A 17,011-nucleotide genomic window follows, 5' to 3' on the forward strand; every position below is an offset into this window, starting at 1 on the left:
AATATTCGGAAAAACCTGCCCCAGTGCCACATTGTCCACCCCAAATCCCACATAATTTGACCTGAGCCCGAACCGTGGACGCCGCTGAGCTATGACACGGTCCGTGCAAGAAATATTCTCTGAAGCAAATGTCCTTCTTGCATGGACATTATTATGAATATTCATTTGGCTCTTAATGTGTTGACGTCCTTAACCATTATGATATGAATTAAAAGCTAATATTATTGATTTCGACTTTTATTGTCTGTTGAATCCATGACACATCATTGGAATGGTTTAGAGCCAGTGATTCAGACCCAATCTGTTTTCGAAACCACTTTATCATAGGGACGAAGAGGCGGTATAATTACTTTTTTTCTGTATGCCTCTTCATCACGTATGATGAACTATTGATTATGTTTGCTGCACACAGTCGAAACTGCCGGTCTGCTGCTGTAGGTGTTTCACCAAAATGTTACACAAAATATATTTTATATTGTGTCACTCTTGACGCATAGAAATTGGTACATCACTGACTTTTAAGACTTAATTCGGGATATATCATACTGCAATTTCAGCAAAATCACTGCTTATCTTGGTCGTGTTTTCGCGTACATTCTTTCATATTTTTCACACTAATGACGAAACAGTATCCCGAAACATCCAAAATACTTCTTTACAGCTCCTTGCTTGGTGATTATTACTGACCGTCTTCCAGTCCTTTGCGATACCCGTAACTTCTTCAGAAGGAACAACATTTTTAAATAACCTAAAGTTGATAGTCCATATAATTTGATAACGAATTTACAGACAATGATCTATTATGTCTTTGGTTTTGCTGTATTTGCTACATTTGGAAAAGCCGTATGTCCCCCAGCATATGGCTGTAACTCGTCTCCATAGCGCAGTGGTTTGTGAAACACCGTCAGCAAAAGGCTCATCATTTGGGTATCTGCAAGGGAGAGAGGGAGACTTGGTGGGGAAATCTTCCTCTCTCATTTGAGTCTCGAACACTTTTGAAATGCAGGTCCCTTAACATCTATTGCAATATTAATCCATCGCTTAGGACCAAATTTGCCAAGTTCCTTGTTCCCTTGATATTTTGGCAATATGACTCGAACTTGGACTTGTTATTCGTGTTACAAATGAATGCGACATTGACTAAGTGCATTTCTGTGCTAATTGGAAACGTGAAATAAAAGAAATTTAATGGTATTTGGTAATGAGAATTTTTATGTTTTAGTATAAAATTGAATAAATGGGACGACACTCTTTACGTTATATCAGTCTGATAATTAAATTAAACGAAGAAGGATGAGGTAATTTTGGAATTTAGTTTGTGTGAGGGAGACGATAAATTTACTTGGAAAATATCAAAGAAGAGAAAGTTTTGGTGAGGTAATCTTATATTGGAAGTTAATACACAATACCTGGAATATGTAATAAACTGGACTTGGCTAGTCCAGGATAACATCAAGTTGCGAGCTCCTGTGATCACGTGGATGAACCTTAGAGTTCTGTGCAGATTGGCTGAAGCGGTAAAGCACAATACTATTTGTGTTCGGCAAGTAACCTTATTCGAATCTCGTCTGGGACACCGGCTACCTTGGGCGAGATATTTTATGATTATCCATAGTCCTTCAAAACAAAGCTGACATATTGTAAGTTTTGAGGTTTTCACGGCGATGACTATGAAGAAAGTCGTCTTCTGGGTTTAGGCACCGTGTATTCTTCGTTTTGGCCGACGTTTCGGAGGACCGTAGCGCCTCCATCTTCAGAGCAGTTGGATGGCTTGGAATGCAGAGAGCAGTAGCTGTAGTGATAGGATGTGAAAGGCGCTGCTTATATGCGAATAGGCAGGAGGTTTGGTTAGGGAGAACGGACCAATGGGAGCAGTGGAGAGCGATTAAGACCATATATGGTGTTGTGTGCTGGGGGGGGGGGACGGCCAGTGAATCCAGGAAACTTGAGGTCAATAGCACTAGGAAGTGCGGTAGACAAGAACCGGTTGGTTGGGGACAGGCTACTGACGTCAATGACATGATATAGGGGACAGGCTACTGGCGTCAGTGACATGACTTGTTGAGGCTGAACCCTCTTTCCTTGTTCATGTTGTTCAGATGGAGCTCGATCTCAACGGCCTCCAGAATTATGCGATCTATGTAACGGCTCTTACTGGTGATTATGGCGGTTTTGTGAAACTGGATACGGTGGTCTAGATCGATGCTGTGTTCAGCTACGGCTGACTTGTCCGGATGTTCTAATCGTATATGCCGTTGATGTTCTTTCAACCTGGTGTCCACAGAACGGCCCGTACACAAGTCGTAGGGAATGCCCCAACTTTTCAAAGAAAATGGTAGGCCTACATCACAGACTCCGTGAATTTATTTTTTATTTTAGTGTTCGACATCTATATAGGACTAATTCTGTAATACTGTGTTTTGCAGTGTGGACGCACGGGAACAGGAATTCGGAAAGGCTGAGCGTTGGTCTGATGAGAATGTTTTCGCTAACCGCGCCCTCTTTATGATGGAGAAGAAACCCGCAGAACTTGGGGTTGACAACATTCGGAAGGAAGACGCTGGAATTTACCGCTGTCGGGTAGACTTCAAAATGGCGCAGACGAGGAATTCCAGGGTCAACCTCACCGTCATTGGTAAGTACGAGTGTTGTGTTTGTGAGAAAACAGTTAACTCTTTACATGGTAACTAATAAACTTCATGGAGCAGTGTAATTCTTGAGACGCAGAAATGGAGCAATGTGATACCCGTACATACACTTGCTGAAATGCAGGATTTTATGTAGTTCCTTTCTTTTGAGTTTTAGTGAGGTACTAAAACTGATAGGTTACAAACGAAGATGAAGTATCCATGTATCCGTATATCCATACATTGCCCACTTTAGGCTGGGGATTGGACGTGAGGGCCGAAATGCAATATAGAGAACACCATGAAGAAAGCAGTCTTCTGGGATTTGGCACCGTGTATATGTGGTGTTAACCGACGTTTCGGAGGAACGTATCGCCTCCATCTTCAGGGTAGAAGAAAAAGTATAAGAAATCTGCAAGCGACAAGACCGTGAGAACGGTAAAAGCAGACTGCTTTCTTCATAGTCACCGCCGTGAAAGCCTCAAATCTTACATAGAGGAACACCATCTTCAACGCATCTAAAGTAGTCTAATACACAATTTTTCTTGCATTCTTATTGCAAGAATGAATGTTAAGCGTGTATAGGGGTTGCTTCAGAGGGCAGAAAACTTGCCTGTAATTGTGCTCATACCTTGCAGTTAACTGCACAGCGGTTTAGAGGCGCGTCAGCCTCACAAGCAATACGTCACAGTAATAAAGGCATTTCCGCGTCGGACTCACATTAATTGCAGTGTGAGAACAGTCCGAACATCAGCTGATGACTATGACCATAATCAGGCCGAAATATAGCTTGGACAAGAGTACTGATGGCATTTAAACTCTATCACCAGTATTAGAGGTGATTCGTTACGTACTGCGAACGACTACATTCAGCTACTGCTCCTCATGTTTGCATAAGTACTTCAGCAGTATTTTGCTAAATCCTTGAAAATTTGTAAGATTTGAGGTTTTCTCGGTGATCATTATGAAGAAATCAGTCTTCTGGGATGTGGCGCCGTTAGATATTGTGTTAACCGACTTTTCGGAGGAACGTATCGCTTCCATCTTCAGGGTATAAGAAATAAGAAGAAAATCTGCGAGCGGGGAACCAGCGTGAGTAGGTGCTAACAGACTAATGAAGATTGAGGCGATATGTTCCTCCGAAACGTCGGTTAACACATATACACGACGCCATATCCCAGAAAACTGTTCCCTTGAAAATTTGTTTATTATTATAAATCCGTAACTTGTTTATATAGAAATAATTTGCGTTTCTCTCAATCATATGCAACTGCGTAGTAACATAAAGCACAATGAAGCAAATTATGGCTGAAATTAAATTATAAAAATTAATTTTAATTGAGATAATTTTTCTGTTACCGACGTCTTCATCATAGGCGTTACTTACGTCCGTCCATGTTATAACGTCGTCTTCCATGTCCTCTACACGCTATTTTAAATTCGTCCACTGGCGTAGTTCATCGATATGTGTTGTTGGTTAAACAATTTAATAATCCACATTTCATCACCATGCGAACACGTCTTTAAAACCCAGCCAGCTTCACTTTGTAGACTCTTCTTAATGCACTTTCGTCACTTTGTCATAACAAACATTTGCCAGAAGATGCGCAGTTCTTCGATTTGAAGTTCTACTTCAATTAGTTTGCCAGTCTAGATGTCAGAACAGTATGAAAGCTTTTGAAAACACATTTGACACTTTTTGACCTACACTTCTTCAGTATTGAAATATTTATCAAAACACTTTGTTAATAAAATATTCGTCATTATTTTATAACACATTTAGGCCAGAATTTTTGATAATATACAAATTCATCGGAAAACCACAAGGTAAACGTTAATACAATACTTCGAAAATTAACAGTGCAATTTACGCACCCGGCTACTCAGTTTCTTGGCAATACATTAAGCCCGTTTGTTACAAATTAATTCGAAAGTCGTAGCAACTACAAACTCTTTTTATAACTAAATTTGCTTCTATAAAATTTACCGAGTTTTCAGAACTGCATGTCATAATTTCAGACGAATATGGCTGAGGTAATTTTGACTGAAAAATGGTATATCAGTGTGCATACGATTTTCAACGTTAACATAACTATCAGCAGGGAAATTTCAGAAATTTGGTTATGACGAACACGTCTGTTATAAAAAGAAATGACACTTAAGAGTTGTACGTGACTTTTCATGCCCTGAAGAACTCCACATATCACTTGACACTCACCATAATATCTCAGTAAGCTATTTCCTGGTTACTGGATTTGCCCCAAGGATGAGGGTCCTTGGAACTGGCCCTACGATCACCAAAGCTCAATTCCCTAAGCCTTCCACGTATGGAGTTCATGAAGGATCTTGTTTATGTAGGCTTGTTGGATACACATTGCACTGTCGATGCGGTTACACGCAACAATTATCGGACCCCCCCCCCTTTTTATCGCGTTACACGTTTTGCTTTGAATCTAGCAAGAATTATATCGAAGACGAAGGAGGATTTTTGGACATTTGTTCCAGTTGTGTAAAGTCAGGATATTTGTTTAGATGCAAAGATATTAAGTGTAATTTATTGTCGTAGTAAACGTGCCCGTCTTGTTTATCTCTGAAATTTCTCTGTGAACATATTTGAAATCGTTCGGAATCAAAATCGGTTGATAAAATTTTTCTGACGTACAATGGCCACAAAAATAAACTCCTCTGACATGAAGTAGTGAGGCATCCTGTATAATATTTTAATGCTCATATGGATGGCAACGGCACCAAAATAATTAAAGTAAGTGTCAATCAGGCCGCGTCGTAGCTCAAGCGGTTAGTCGCTGGGTTCCCACCGCGGCGGGCCGGGGTCGATCCCGGGTCTGGTCAAGTGGGATTTGTGGCAAACAAAGTGGTGCTGGGGCGGGTTTTCTCCGAGTACTTCGGTTTCCCCTGCTAATCTTCATTCCACCAAATTCTCCATCATCATGACCGGGGCAGGTACAATAGGCCGGTCAGTGGCCGCCGTGCCGAGTGTACCCAGTTGTATTCCACCGCCTCCCACTAAGCGAAAAATAAGTGTCCATCAGATGTTTTCTTTGAATAAGTCTGAATAGTCCTGTACTTCGTACGATGTATTTGTATTATCACTTAACGGGAGTAAGGATTCTAATTTATTTTATTTGTCTTGCAGACATACATTTCTTCCTTAAGTCCTTCAAGGCCAGTTTTCTATTTCACTTGAAAATAAGCAGCACAATCTGTGTAATTAATATAGGTAAATAGTATATAGATAGGGATATATAGATATATAGATAGGATTTCCTGCTTACTTAACATTTGCGCTCATTATTAAGTGGATGGTTAGATTTGCGCCAGACTCGCTTCACAGGCCGGATAGGAGTACGAGTGAGCCTCAGAAGTCATCTGAACATTGCGGAGAATATGAAAGTCATTTGAATTTGCCTGGTATATACGAGCGATTCTTGTTGGCACACCTCACATTCTGCATGCACCAAATTCTCCCAGTCCGCGTAGTTGATATAACTCTGTTAGAAGGTTACAAATCGATAAATATTGTATTGTAAACTCACAGTAACCTAGCATGCCACATACACTTCAAGAAGACTTCGACTGAAATATTCTGAGGGAAATGCGGGCTTTTACATAGCGCAGAAAGTAATAAAAAATATATATATATAGTTTAAAAATAGACCGCAGTACAAGCATAGGAGGAGACGCGGCCCATCTGCAACTTTACCCATTCCTATATACATACACCACTCCGCCCTCCCCTCCAGAATATGGCGGTGAGTTTGATTAATATTCGAATCGACGCTCGGGAATTTGATTCGATACTTTACATACACATGCAAAAAGAGAACTCGCTGGCCTATACAGAACTGAGAAGGAAACACAGCGAGATGGCGCATGCGCAGTATTCAATATGGAACGTTGAATATTTACGATGTAAGTAAAGAGAAGAAAACGTTTTCAAGTTGGCAGCACTAAGGGAACTTTTCTAGCGTCTAGTGCACCATGGCACTCAGGAGGTCACAGTTCAATTATAAACAGAAAGTAGGATTCGACTGCGAAGTCCGGACGAAACGCGCATAAAAAGGAAGAAAACATACTGGAACCAGCAGACTCTGGGAAATAGAATCTGCCATCAAAGGGACGTATATAGGGTTCGGAAAATCTCCATGAAATCAATTTGTTGAGAGGACGTGCGTGCTGAAGGGAGGAACAAAAATGGAGATAGAAAATAAAAGAAGTTAAATGAAACTGAAGTAATTTTAGCTACTTTGAAGTGCATCTCTCTTCTTAGTTTTTCTTGAAAACTTATTTTAATAAAGCTTTTGTATTATTATTATTTTTATTATTAGTGGGGTGAGACTGAGTCCGCTTGATACTGCGGCCACTTCTGGCCTATTGTACCAGCCCCAGATGATAGGTGAGGGTGGTTGTGGAGCAATTGGTGGAATGAAGATTGGCAGGTGAAACGGAAGTACTCGGAAAGAGCCTGCCATAATGCCACTATATCCGCCAAAAATCCGGCATGACCAGACCCACTTTCGAACCCGGGGCACCGCGGTGGGAAACCAGCGACTAACCGTGTGAGCTATAACGCGGTCAAGGCTTTGGTAAGACTGAGCATTTTCTGAATTAACATCTGCAGGTTATTCGGTTTAAATCTGTGCCGAGTTGGTGCCAAGACAGCACGTAGTCTTCTCATACAAATTCTGGAATAACATATTTTCATTGCCACAGACGTCTCCTTTCAGATTCTTACATATTTGCCTTTTATTATCTTGTGTATGTTCTAATAAATGTGTTCTCAAAAGCCGCTGTTCTGAGTAGGAGGATCCGGTACCCATAAACACACTCAGTTTTCGCAGAATCTTTTAAATTTATTGTCATATAAAAGCTGAAGTCTCCTGAAAGACATCTTGACGCTTGAGTTTTCCTCCCAGCGCTCCATTTTGAGATGTCCTGTTTCAGAAACGAGAGCACAGGTTGCACTTTGTTACCAGCCATGGCAGTGACTCTGCATAGAAGTACGAGTATGCACTGCGTAGTGCGTTATAGTTCTAAATCTCGGTATGGTTGTAGACTACTTCGCGTTGCTGGGTTATACATGCAGTGGGGAGTTCACTGAAATTCTCACAAAGTGTCGGAAATGTTTATATTTCTTTCCGAAAAAGTGGCATTGTATTGGATGTCTACAGAATTTTATAAAGCCTTCCATCACTCTCTTCCCACATGTTTACTCAAGTCCTTATNTTCATTTCCACAGACGTCTCCTTTCAGATTCTTACATATTTGCCTTTTATTATCTTGTGTATGTTCTAATAAATGTGTTCTCAAAAGCCGCTGTTCTGAGTAGGAGGATCCGGTACCCATAAACACACTCAGTTTTCGCAGAATCTTTTAAATTTATTGTCATATAAAAGCTGAAGTCTCCTGAAAGACATCTTGACGCTTGAGTTTTCCTCCCAGCGCTCCATTTTGAGATGTCCTGTTTCAGAAACGAGAGCACAGGTTGCACTTTGTTACCAGCCATGGCAGTGACTCTGCATAGAAGTACGAGTATGCACTGCGTAGTGCGTTATAGTTCTAAATCTCGGTATGGTTGTAGACTACTTCGCGTTGCTGGGTTATACATGCAGTGGGGAGTTCACTGAAATTCTCACAAAGTGTCGGAAATGTTTATATTTCTTTCCGAAAAAGTGGCATTGTATTGGATGTCTACAGAATTTTATAAAGCCTTCCATCACTCTCTTCCCACATGTTTACTCAAGTCCTTATATTTCTTAATATTCGTTGCGTTACATTTAAAACTAGGCAATAAAATATGCGGTGTAAGATCTAGAAAAACCGAAGTGAACGGAGAAGTTCATGGATGTAGGCCTAGGCCCAATGGGGCTGTAATGCTAAGAAAAAAATAGAATAAAATATGCGCGTATACCTTTTCACCGTACTGCAGGCATGAGAGATGCTGTTTTTTTTCCTTGGCACTACAGCCCCAGTGGGCCTAGGCCTGCCTCCATGAACTCTGTTCACTTCGGTTTTTCTCGGTCCTGCACATATGGTAGGACTCCTTGGGCGAGTGATCAGCTCGTCGCAAGGCCTCTACCTGTAGACAAACACAGAAAAACGCGCGCAAACATCCATGCCCTGAGTAGGATTCGAACCCACGATCCCGGCTTCCGAGCGAGCGAAGACAGTACATGCCTTAGACCGCTCGAGAGATGCTGTTGTAGCTCCTAATTATTGTAAAGAAACATTAGATTGGTACTCGCCTATAAATTATACAGGTATGTAAGAGAGTAAGTACATAATATAAATAGTCTAAATATTTAAGGACGCCAAAAGTAACCAATTAGTGTCTCTGCAGCCCAAATAATATATGGAATCCTATTAAGCTGCTCCGGCAACCTGACCCAGTCTATTTTCAGAAATGCCTACTTCATGCAGTGAGTCTATATTATCACGATTTAAGGGTGTGACTGTATACAGGGGTGTGGATTCGTGAAAGGATTTATGGACCACTTATGTGCACCACTCTGAACTACACTTAATTACAACGCCATTGCTAATCTCCATAATTTACTAATTACCATGACATCATCTAAAACTTTTCCATTCTGCTGTGTCTTCAACCGCCTTTCCCTAGTAATGGCTTCTAACAGTTCCTGTCCGGCGAATATTCCGTAACTATCAACTGAACTGTACAGCCAGTTTCATTCAAGATATCTCCTCAACACGGACCACGCAGGAAACACAGTCGCTCTGTTTTGTAGAGGCGTGTTTATCCAACCATTAAATAGTAACGGACGCTGCTCGGACCACATAGAATACACCGATCTTCTACATTTGCAAATGTATTTTGTGGTCCTTACCTAGCAACGGCCGCTGTTTACCGAGTCACTGCTTAGCAACGGGTCTATGCCCCACAATATACAATATTGTGGTGTGTCTACTGAAAGCCAGAATCGTGAAGCCAGCAGAGAGTGCTGTTGATAGCTACGGTTTCGCAAACGCTCGTTGCTAGGGCACGGTTATGAAAACATTACATGTCAGCTAGTTGCCCCGATGATGGAGACAGTGCAACATTAGAGGAGTTATAGAAGAGACGTTTTCTATGCTGTCCATTGCGACGTTGCAAGAACGATCATCTCTCTTTACAAAGAGTGAATTTTGAAATCGGTAATTGGCAGACACGTCCTCTCGTCAGAGACGGCGCCCCACATCGATAAAACCGCAACGGTCTGACTGTAATAAAAATCAGATCTTGGGCCTCAAATGGGGCTTTACGCCAAGACTGCTTGGCCGGTTGACCGACAATCGTAACGTGGCTGACTTTGACAGTTGAGTTAGCCAGTGTCGAGTCGGGTTCAAATACCTCCACCGTAGCCCTGCTAGTCGTAGGAGGCGAGAAATGGGAACCCTATGCCTGGGGGTGTAACTGGGGCCACCATGTTCCTGGGTATTCTCTTGTAACAACACCGGATTATAGATTATGAACGTGGAGCAGTCGCTGGAATGGGAATTAGCAGGGAAAACCGAAATACTCGGAGAAAACCTGCCTCAGGCAAATTTGTCCACAAGAAATCCCACATGACCTGACCTGAGTTGGAAGTCGGAGCTATGGCGAGCCTCTCAACTCCGTTTCTTTCGGCATTTCAAACGGCTGTTTTCTAGAAGGCAATTCGAATCAGTTAAAAAATGTTCTGTGATGCCTTTTAGTCTGGTGTATCGTTACAGACGTTTCGGACGAATGTATAACCTTCATATTCAGGATATGTAGACTGCACGGCGTCGTGACCCAGTGACAAAATGTCTTCATGATCTCTTAGTTGCGAACCTCAAATTTGTTTATGTTTAGTGCAATACTCGAAAGAACTCTCTGTTGTGCCCTCACCTGGGTTAGACTAGTCGCCGATGTATTCTACGTCTTGAATATATTAAAATAAATTATGTTCAGTTTTCTTCTTAATTTTATCGTGTTTCGTTTTTGAAGTTAACTTTATTTCGATCATCACCTTTGTTTATTTTGTCTCTTCTTTTCTTTTTTCTTTCCTTATATTTCGTGCTCAAGTATATTTATTTATTTCGCACCTCTTTTCTCTATGTCTTTACTATCTTCGAGTTTATTTACTTCTCATTTCTTATTTTTCTGCCCTAGTTATTCATTTTCGTTCCCTTCATTCACTGATCCTTTACTTATCTTATTTTCTCCTGTTTCTCTCTCTAACAATTATTGTCGTTAAGTAGACAGCAAGGCATGAACGCCCTGCAATTCGCTCTATGTAAGGCTAACCTAAAGTAAGCCTACATTGTGTCACTTAGACCGTGGTACACGAACGGGTCATAATGGGATTACTGTACGCTATGTCAAGTGTCATGGTGAGCCTGCCCAAAGAATGGCTTGAGGCTTGTTGCGTCAGAGTTCAAAGGCCATCCGACAAAGAGGTCAGTTCATGCTAACGTGGCAGGCTGGATTACCCTTCGAGTGACAAACACAAACTTATCGACATCGGACACAAAGGACGGCCGGAACCAAGGAGATTCGGAGACGAGATTAACACTTGGAGGTCCAGTATCCAATTTATGCAAATTAGAAAGCAACTTCTCTGATCTGATATTCTGAACCAACAGACGCTGGAGATCGCCGTAATTAGCCGATCATATAATCGTGTTTCAAAGGTCGGATGCACACTAAATCTTAATAGGACTTGCGTCTAAGGTGTTCACGTTTCAAGGTCAGAAGAAAATTGGAGGATTCGTGGTGCGAGATGCACAGACGCTCCATATTGGTTTATGACAGTTCCGTAATAACTTCACCATTTCCGTCACTTTTAGAAGCAGTCGCTGCTTGAGGCCAAGAACCTGTCCCACAAGCCCTCGTCCGGTAATAGTACATTGTCCGTAATTTCTTAATGACAACAAATTATGCGTTTTGTTAGAAATATGATATACGCAGTAGGAGGTATATTTAAATGAAACCAACATAATTAATATTCATATTGTTGAAACTGTTTTTATTTGCTCCAGTGTACATCTATGCAAATCGCACTTATCAAAAATTTAAAACATTAAAATTTGGCTAAGCGAAAACGCAATTTCCTTAAATTGGAGTATCGCCCAGTTCGAACCTCGACCCAGAATACCAGCTACTTATTCTGATTATGTTCTACATAGCTTTCGCCCCCCCTCCCCCAGGAAGTGCTGGTGATGTCTTGAATCAGGCCAAAGCCGCATTATTTCCAGTTCACGATTAATCATCAGCTTATCATTCTACACCGATTTACTGACGGTGTAATTAAATATACTAGAAGTAAATATGCAACGCAGTACGATCCCTTACAAAGAACCAGACATGACGCAAGAGGAACAGGCAACTTAACTCAGACCTAGAACAAAGTTTCGAGACAACACCGAACAAACAGCAGGAAATTATGCTCTTTATTCTGTAGCTACGTTACTTGACTCAAGTAGCACTTTGCAAACTCCTTAATTAACTAATAGAAAGTGAAAATAGTCTTTCTTGCCGCGACAGACCCAAAACAAGTTGCAAGGACAACAAAGCAAAGGCACTTGCTCCGTAGTTGCAAAGTCTGCAAATAGCTTCAGTAAGATGATCCCATCCGTTAAAATCTGTTGATATTTGCTCTGACTACAGTCCGAGCGCTGAAGGTTAGACCTATGTACATTTTGCTTAAGAAAATAGGAAAATTGACCGCATTTGTGACATTCTTTGCAGCTGCCTATCTGCTCCCAAAACATACGCTACAGAAATCAAAAGAATTTACCAGTCGGAATCGCATTACTTGCAGAGTGGGAGTCATATCAACAACCCTGAACATAAACTGATGACCAGGGCCATGACAAGTTTCTAATATAACTGCTGAAACCGTATCACCAGTGTTCCAGACGTATCGTTTGGTTTACGTGTGGTACATATGGTGACACAATTGCGAAGATCATGGAGAGTTCCTGAAAGTTTACCTTGACAATAATATTGTAGCACGTATACCCGTGACTATGAACGATCGTTGTTAGGTAATGGCCGTAAAGAGTAACAAGAATGTTCACTACACGATCCGAGCGATAGCCACGTGACGCAACAACAGAACTGTTGAGAGATGTTTTCTATGCGGTCCGTGCAGAAGTGTTATAAGCAGGATAAATGCAGAATTTATTTGGTTATGAGATAGTCGCCTGCGAGTAAGGACTTGAAAATAGAAGTTGAGAGATCTACGGCGTTGGAAACAGTTACCAGGCGACGATCGGTGAAGATACTGCAGACTGAGAAGTCAGTGCATCCTGTAGTAAATCGTGGAGTGTATGAATTAGAGATAGTGGTCAGTAAATTTAATTACAAATCCAAACCCCGTCTATAGTCACTCAGTCACGTGACAACACTCTTACAAACCCGGGGAAGGTGTGACCTTGGCCGATCAAGAATGAGATGGAAGGCGCACTTGAATTAGACTTTGAACCGTATTTTGGCCACGATTGAAGGATAAGATAGTTTAATTCAAAACTATTAAAATAGTTCACTCTTTATTATATTTAACTTCAGTAGTAGCAACCTCTATAGTTACAAGACCCACAGATAGGTGTGGATATGCCTGAGAAACTGTGCCACCTGGCACTGCAGTATTTCCTCTCAATTTTGTAGGAAATTCACTAATTCCATCTACCACATCTCGTCTGCCTCATCATCTGCTGCATGTCCCGGTATTGTCTCTTCCCTCATTCCTATCACACTGTCCATGGAAGTTCATCTCTCTCGCTCTCTCTCTGATGTTTGTCAATTAATCCCACTATATCCAACTTGTCTTTGCGAATCTATACGATATAGTTTCGTGCGGGAAAAGCATCGCTTTGTAACTGTCACATTAAGCTGAGAGCAACATGCAAAACCAGGCTTGAGTGATTTAAACTGAAATAGAAAGACGCATATGTTTGAATACCGTTTCTTTCTAATTTGAATCTTCCTATTGTCTTTATATTTATTATTTTGTAATTCATCTTTCTTTGCCAATATAAATCATTTGCTTCTCGCATTCTTCTTCTCCGGCTCTTATGTTGAATTGTCTTGGAAAAATGAAATTTAGATGCTCCTAGCTTCTGGGATATAACGCCGAATAGACCGCCGAAAGTCAGCTATTCATAACGACCGCCATGAGAACCCCAGATTGTAAATTCTACCAACATAAAGAAACATTCATTTATAATTTTATCAAAGCAATTTTGAGGACTTGTTCCCTGAAATTTTCCGCCCTTAAAAATTCCACGACCTCCGCCGGGTTTGAATCCGCGTACCTTGAGTCATGAGGTGGGAACGTTACCCCTCTTACAACCCTTAGATGTAACAATAAGAAATATGTCAATAGTGGCCTAGCGAGAGAACGCGATATGAAACAGGAAAGCAGCACAGTAATAAACAGAGGAAACGGACACAGCAAGAGAAAGGCAGTTTTGTCAGGATTAACATATTATTGGAAATAAGTCAGATCAACAACAATAATATTCAGGAACATCCTTTTACACAGAAGAAACCTGCAAAATTGACTACGAAACATGAGGATGACAAACAAATTGAACATGGACGTATGAACATAATCTGTACTACCAAGTACTATGTACAAGGAGCATACGCATAACACGAGTCAGAGAAAGCATGCGGAGCTCGTATGGAAATACAACATGAATGTGAGAACACTGTAGACACTGTGAATACTCTGAAGAACGCACGCGAAGGGAGGTACAGGGATACATGGGAACCATATTACATGGATAAGTTTAACCAGGATGCAGAAACCACAAATTAACAATATAACAATAAAAACATGTGGTAAGCGTTAGTAGCGGAGGGCACTGGATATTGCAAACCCTACAAGTGACGACGGCTATCGACTACGACCTGAGTTGCACTAAAGATGGCCTACAATGTGAAGCGCGTCTGCTATTGAAGTGAAATGAAATTTGTTTTGGTGAATGTTAATAGCCATTCACAAGAATTGACCAAGATAATACACACCTGAGACGATAATTCAACGAATATCAGTAAATTACTTAGATTATATAACGTGGATTTTACGCAATAATTATCTCACATTATTATACTGTGTTATGATATTGTCACAATTATGGGTAACTTATAAGACGGGGTTTGGATTTATTGATCACTCCTTTTACAATTACTCGTAGTCACAGTACATTAAAAAAGCTCACGACAAATCCTCAGCATAACGTTTCTTCCTTGACTGCCGAGGACTAACTCCAATTTCTTTCTGATTCTATTGCGTATTACTTATATAGTCTCGAGACGGACCCATTAGAAAACATCGCTTGCTCTATTGTATTTACAAAGCCGTTGCACAGGAATGGAAATTATTAGGTTGTTGCCTCCGTATTCGTTGCCTAGCAATGGCTATACACGTCACAATATGCTACATCTTATTTAACTAATAATTCCTGTGCCTTGAATTATTTTTATAGTTTATTCTTACTGTCTGGGAAAGATACTGTCTTGAGCTGTGAAGAACTTATGGACTTTAGTACAGGAAAACTAACTGATGATCTGCTTATCACAATTTTGCAATGCATCATTGCAATGAAATGGGCTGTTGCAGACAGTAACATAGGTACCGGCGGCACGTAATATATATCTTGCCGGTACTAATCTCCCGCGATGTATGAACATCTATAGTTGTGCTTTGAGGCATCACCCCAAAGCCATTCACACAATGCGCCCTGTCCACTTCACTTGATGCTCTCCGGTCCGGAGGCTATGTTCATTTCACCTTGCATTTCCCTCTGGGGGTTCATGGGCTGTATAAAGGTACGTCCGCCCTTTCCCGCCGGTCCATCTAGCCACCCTTTCGTGTATCTGCTAGATTCTTCTTCCGAACGCTATTTTCCACACGTCATTCTCTTCTTCATTGCAGATTGTCCTTGTCTTCACAGTGCAGAATGCAGAAGTTCCTCAGAAGAAGTGGCACTTAAACTTTCGTTTCAGAGAACTGTATTAAACCATAAAGACCTTTGTCTTGCCCGGACCTCATTTTACGTCATTAGAAAATTTAATAAAAGCAATAAGTAATATTTTACTTGTGTACTTGAATTAAACACACAATATTTTATGTACCGATATTTTGTACAGCCAGTCTTTCCTGAGGAACCCTGTGAAATTCTATTTTCAGAGTAGGACTGGTGCAGATAAAGGTAAAGCTATCAGGCCGTGAAGACGCATAGGGTTGTGAGACGTCAAGTTTCTCACATTTACTAGAAAATTGGCTCACAGATGGCGTTGACTATGTCAGGCTTACGTGCCGACCGCCCTTTACCTCCAGGTATATTCCTGGTACTCATTTCTGTTAGAGGCTGATTCTACTCCAGGGCCATAGTGGGCTGAAAGGATAAGGTAAAATTAAAAAATCCAATGACTCCATCGAGAATCGAACCCACGAACTTCCGGCTTGTAGCATTGTGCCTCAACTAGCTACCCTACGACCGAATACTTATAACCAGTAGCACACTGATCTTGAAGAAACTGGGTGTGAGACTGTGGACTCAATTTCACTGGCTCAGGATGAGATCCAATGAGGTGCGCTTTTGAGAAAGATAATAAACTTGTTGGATGTGTTTGTCACGACTGTGACTATGAAATTTAGTATCTCGTGGGATATGACATCATGTAATCCGATAGACGAAGATGGAGACGGTGCGTTCCTCCGAAACACCGGCTTCACATCTCTCATGGCAGAGAAATATATTGAACAACTTAACGACTATCAGCTTCTTAATAACAGCTTCCATGGTCTTAGATATCTTGGAAAAGGCGCATTATCTTGAATACTGGAAGTGAACCTGTGTGTTTCCCTTCCATGCTTGCCGCGTCACAGCCTAGATGAAATGGTGCGCTGTGGCCAGTGTTATAACTTGAGATGCCCGGTAACGGATGTTGAAGGCTGGCTACAAAAAGCAACGGCTGGTACAGTCGGAGTGCGAACGGGAGGCAGGAGACCAGTGTTCGGAGTGGCGGATCAATACTGCGACGGGCCTCCGCTCGAGGAACAGGGTGCGAAATATTCCTGAGGAAAGTGAATTTGATATCAGTATATCTGTCACCGGTCCAGATTCCAACAGAATCCTACGTGTTTAAGCATCACGTCACAATATCATGTTCTACTTAAAAACAAACTTACTTACTCGTGGAGCTGAGCCCTTCTGGAGGAGCCGCCAATTCTTCAGCTACACAAGAATTTTCCAGTATTTTATGGAACCCGCAGGTTCATAACCGTGTTCACAAGAGCCCTCCACTGGTCCCTATCCTGAGCCAGATCAATCCAATCCATCCCATCTCATCCTATCACTATATTATTATTATTATTATTATTATTATTATT

At 41.2% G+C, this 17,011-nt stretch overlaps 1 protein-coding gene across 4 annotated transcripts in view; it reads left to right on the plus strand.

Annotated features, from left to right (window-relative positions):
- The window catches only part of LOC111864651 (synaptogenesis protein syg-2), a 1,101,357-nt gene that overhangs the window by 521,766 nt on the left and 562,580 nt on the right, over positions 1-17,011 (plus strand). For all 4 annotated transcript variants that reach the window (XM_023852046.2, XM_023852043.2, XM_023852044.2 and 1 more), the window contains one exon: positions 2,427-2,635. In XM_023852046.2, the coding sequence (XP_023707814.1) occupies positions 2,427-2,635 (209 nt within the window). The remainder of the gene's footprint in view (positions 1-2,426; positions 2,636-17,011) is intronic.

This window comes from Cryptotermes secundus, unplaced genomic scaffold, assembly GCF_002891405.2.
Source record: "Cryptotermes secundus unplaced genomic scaffold, Csec_1.0 scaffold186, whole genome shotgun sequence".
NCBI classification, from domain to species: domain Eukaryota; kingdom Metazoa; phylum Arthropoda; class Insecta; order Blattodea; family Kalotermitidae; genus Cryptotermes; species Cryptotermes secundus.